Source organism: Vigna unguiculata, chromosome 4, assembly GCF_037176805.1.
Source record: "Vigna unguiculata cultivar grain cowpea cultivar isolate G323 ecotype 2 chromosome 4, ASM3717680v1, whole genome shotgun sequence".
Classification (NCBI taxonomy): domain Eukaryota; kingdom Viridiplantae; phylum Streptophyta; class Magnoliopsida; order Fabales; family Fabaceae; genus Vigna; species Vigna unguiculata.
In genome coordinates, this window is record NC_140795.1 from 21,045,286 (window position 1) to 21,048,916 (window position 3,631).

The 3,631-nt window shown below is 51.1% G+C and overlaps 1 protein-coding gene across 1 annotated transcript; it reads right to left on the reverse strand.

Moving 5' to 3' along the window:
- Window positions 1-570: 570 nt before the first annotated feature.
- LOC146886928 (uncharacterized) lies at window positions 571-1,074 on the reverse strand. Its single transcript, XM_085671942.1, has one exon. The coding sequence runs from the start codon at window positions 1,072-1,074 to the stop codon at window positions 571-573; it is 504 nt and encodes a 167-aa protein (XP_085528068.1).
- Between the last annotated feature and the right edge of the window lie 2,557 nt (window positions 1,075-3,631).

Sequence of the window (3,631 nt, forward strand, 5' to 3'; positions counted from 1 at the left end):
ATGCGTTACGGGACCGTGCTTTTGACATTGAATGCACTTTCTAACATACGTGGTGCAATCTCCCTCCATTGTCGGCCAGTAGTAGCCGGCTCGCAATATCCTGGCGGCCATGGTCTTGGGGCCCGAGTGATAGCCACAAGTTCCTTGGTGTATTTCTTGCATGACACATTCGGCTTGCTCGCGTGTGACGCACTTGAGCAAGGGTCTGCTGAAGCCTCTTTTGAATAGTTCACCCTCGACTAAAGTATAGTGCACCGCTTTCCGGGCCCAACCTTTGTCTTCATTTGCCGGGGTGGTTCCTTCTTCTAGGTACTTGACAAAAGGTTCCATCCAGGTGCCGGCTGTGGTAATGTTGAGGCATTGATTAGTTTGTTCGATGGAGGGTATGCTCAGGGTGTGCTGCAAAAGTGACTTGTATCGCCCCTTCTTCTTAGTGCTAGCGAGCTTGGAGAGGATATCGGCTCTGGTGTTGTTACTTCTAGGGACATGTTCGATCTTGAAAGCCTCGAAGTGTTCGATTAAGGCGGTTACCGTGTGGTAGTATTACGAGAGCAAGGTGTCCTTGACTTGTTAGTCGTCGTTGAGGTGCCCCATTGTGAGCTTGGAGTCTGTTTTGCAAAGTAGCTTCTTGGCACCGACGTCGCGTGCTAGATTGAGGCCGGCTATTATGGCTTCGTATTCTGCTTGATTGTTGGAAGTTTTGAAATTGAAGCGGAGGGATTGCTCGACGAGGATGTCGCCGGGGCCTTCCAGTACTATTCCTGCGCCGGCACCTTGGGGGTTTGAGGAGCCATCTACATGCATCGTCCACCAAGTGTCTTGGGTGGATGGGTGGTTCTGAAGGTCATTGGTGAAGTCTGCTAAGCATTGTGCTTTGATGGGTCCGTGTGGCTCGTACCGGATGTTGAATTCGGACAATTTGATGGCCCAAGAAGATAGCCATCCTGCCAAATCTGGTTTTTGAAGGATTTTTTGTACAGGGTGGTCCGTTCTGACGATGATTGTGTGGGACTGAAAGTATGGGCGTAATCGTCGTGTTGCGGTTATCAGCGCAAAGGCTACTTTTTCAATCATCTGGTATCACGTTTCCGTGTCTTGGAGGATTCGGCTGGTGAAATATATGGGTTGTTGGGTGTTGTCTTTCTCTTGGACGAGGGCGGAGCTGAGTGCGCTTGCAGATGCCACTATGTACATGACGAGGGGAAGGTTGAGGTCTGGTTTGGTGAGAATTGGGGGGGTGGTTAGCAGCTGTTTCAAAGTGTTGAAGTTTTGTTCGCAGGTCTCGTACCAAACGAACTTGGCTGATTTCCTTAGTAACTTGATCATTGGTTTGGTTTTGTCGGCCAACTTGGGGAGAAAACGTGAGATGGCGGTTCACCTGCCCACTAAGCATTGCACTTCCTTGACGTTTGTGGGACTTCTCATGTCGATTATTGCTTGGCATTTTTTGGGGTTTGCTTCGATTCCGTGTTGCGTGAGCATGAAGTCGAGGAACTTGCCACCGTCGACCCCGAAGGTACATTTCTCGGGGTTGAGTCTGATGTTATACGTTCGTAGGGCCTTGAAGACTTCGGCCAAATCTGCTAAGTGCTGCTTGGGGTTGGGGGATTTTACGATAATATCATCTACGTAAACCTTCACTGTTCTGCCGAGGAGTGGGTGAAAGACTCTATCCATGAGGCGATGGTACGTCGCGCCGGCGTTCTTGAGGCCAAAGGGCATGACCTTATAGAAAAGGTTGGCCGCCTCTGTGATGAAAGCGGTTTTAAGCTTGTCCTCATCGGCCATGGGTATCTGATTATAGCCGGAATAGGCATCAAGGAAACTAAGTACCGCGTGTCCCGCAGCCCCATCGACTAGTGTGTCGATGCTAGGAAGTGGGTAGGCATCTCTCGGGCATGCTTTGTTTAGGTCCGTGTAGTCGACGCACATGCGCCACTTGCCACTGGGTTTCTTTACTAGCACTACGTTTGCTAGCCAAGTTGTGTACTGGGCTTCACCGACGAATCCTGCCTGCTTGAGTTTATTGGCTTCTTCGATTGCTGCTTGTCTTCTGCTTTCTCTGAGTTTCCTCTTCTTCTGTGAAACAGGTTTGGCGTGGGGGAAGACGGGCAACTTGTGGGAGGCTATCTTGGGGTGTACACCAGGGAGATCTGCGGCGGACCAAGCGAAAAGATCGGCGTTCTGTTTAAGGATGAGTTCAATGTGGTGCTCTTCTCCTTTAGGGAAGGTGGTGCCAATTTGGAGGAATCGATTTTGCTGTTCGAGGGGGAAGTGTCTTATGTCCCCAACGGGCTCGACCCTGGCTTCGGAGTTTATTCTGGGGTCGAGGTCGTCGCCTGCCAGGGCTGCTTTGGCCGGGGATTACTCGATATTGTGGGTTGTCAAGGGTGGGTGGGGAAGTTTTAGGCTTGCTATATAGCATTCCCTGGCGGCGCGCTGGTCGTTGTGTACCGTGATTATGTCGCCCTGCGAGGATGGGAATTTCATGGCGAGGTGTGGGGTGGATACGATGGCTCCCAAGGCATTGATGGATGGTTTTCCCAGAAGTATGTTGTAGGATGTGTGTGCCTCCACAACTAGGTAGCGGATGGGTATGGTTTTCGTTTGCCTGTCTTCTCCAAAGGTTGTGTGGAGGTCGATATACCCTTTGGTTGGGACCCTTTCGCCTGAGAACCCGTATATCGGTTCATTATGGGGAGTGAGGTCAGCTAGGGGTATCTGCAGTTTGTTGAAAGTTTTCCAATATAAGATATCCACGGAGCTTCCTTGGTCGATGAGCACTTTCTTGACTGCGAAGTTTTCTACTTCTATGGTTGTGACCATGGGGTCGTCTTGGTTGGGGTCGGTGCCTTGAAAGTCTGAGTCTGAGAAGGTGATGGGTGGCATTCTTCTTATCGTTCTGCCGGACACAGCATGTACTGATTGGACTGTTCTTAGGTGCCTTTTCCTGGAGGAGGATGACCTCCCTCCTCCGGCAAATCCTCCAGATATGGTGTTGATTGTTCCGCGTAGGGGTGGTCTATTGTCGGTTCGTCTGGGTTGTGGTTGGGCTGGCGCTCTTTGTTCTGTATGTTGGGTTCTTGCGGGTTCTCTTCTTCTTAGCTCTCTACGCTCAGTTCGCCGGTCCGTTCGTCGCTCGACTCGCCTATTGTCATTTCTCTCATAACGAGGTCTGGGTGGGCCTTCCCCGGTTTCTCTTATGTAATGTTTGAGATGTCCATCCCGCACGAGTTCTTCTATCTTGTCCCATAGTGTATCGCATTCATCAGTCGTATGGTCGTTGTTGCGATGGTAATGGCAGTACTTGCTCAGGTCCGCATTAGGCGGGTTTTAGTACTTCCTAAGCGGGGGGATGAGTTCTTCCTGCAGGACTTCGTCTAGTATACGAGATCTGGGTGCGTTCAAGGGAGCGTAGTTAGAGAACTTAGCGGGCCTTCGCTCCATCGGACGGTTCTGTTCACGCGGGGGGGGGGGGGGGGGGGGGGGCTCTTTATTAGGCCTCCTGATGTTGGTTTGTGCTGAGGGGGTCTGAGCGTTACTTTGGTATCGCCTCATGTCCTCGACTCTGATAAACATGGCCGCTCTTTTCTTAAGCTCCTGCATGCTTATGGGGGGATGCATTGCTAAC

Excerpts from the sequence above, each read along its gene's own strand:
- LOC146886928 (XM_085671942.1), bottom strand. The coding sequence starts at position 1,074 with ATGATTGAAAAAGTAGCCTTTGCGCTGATAACCGCAACACGACGATTA.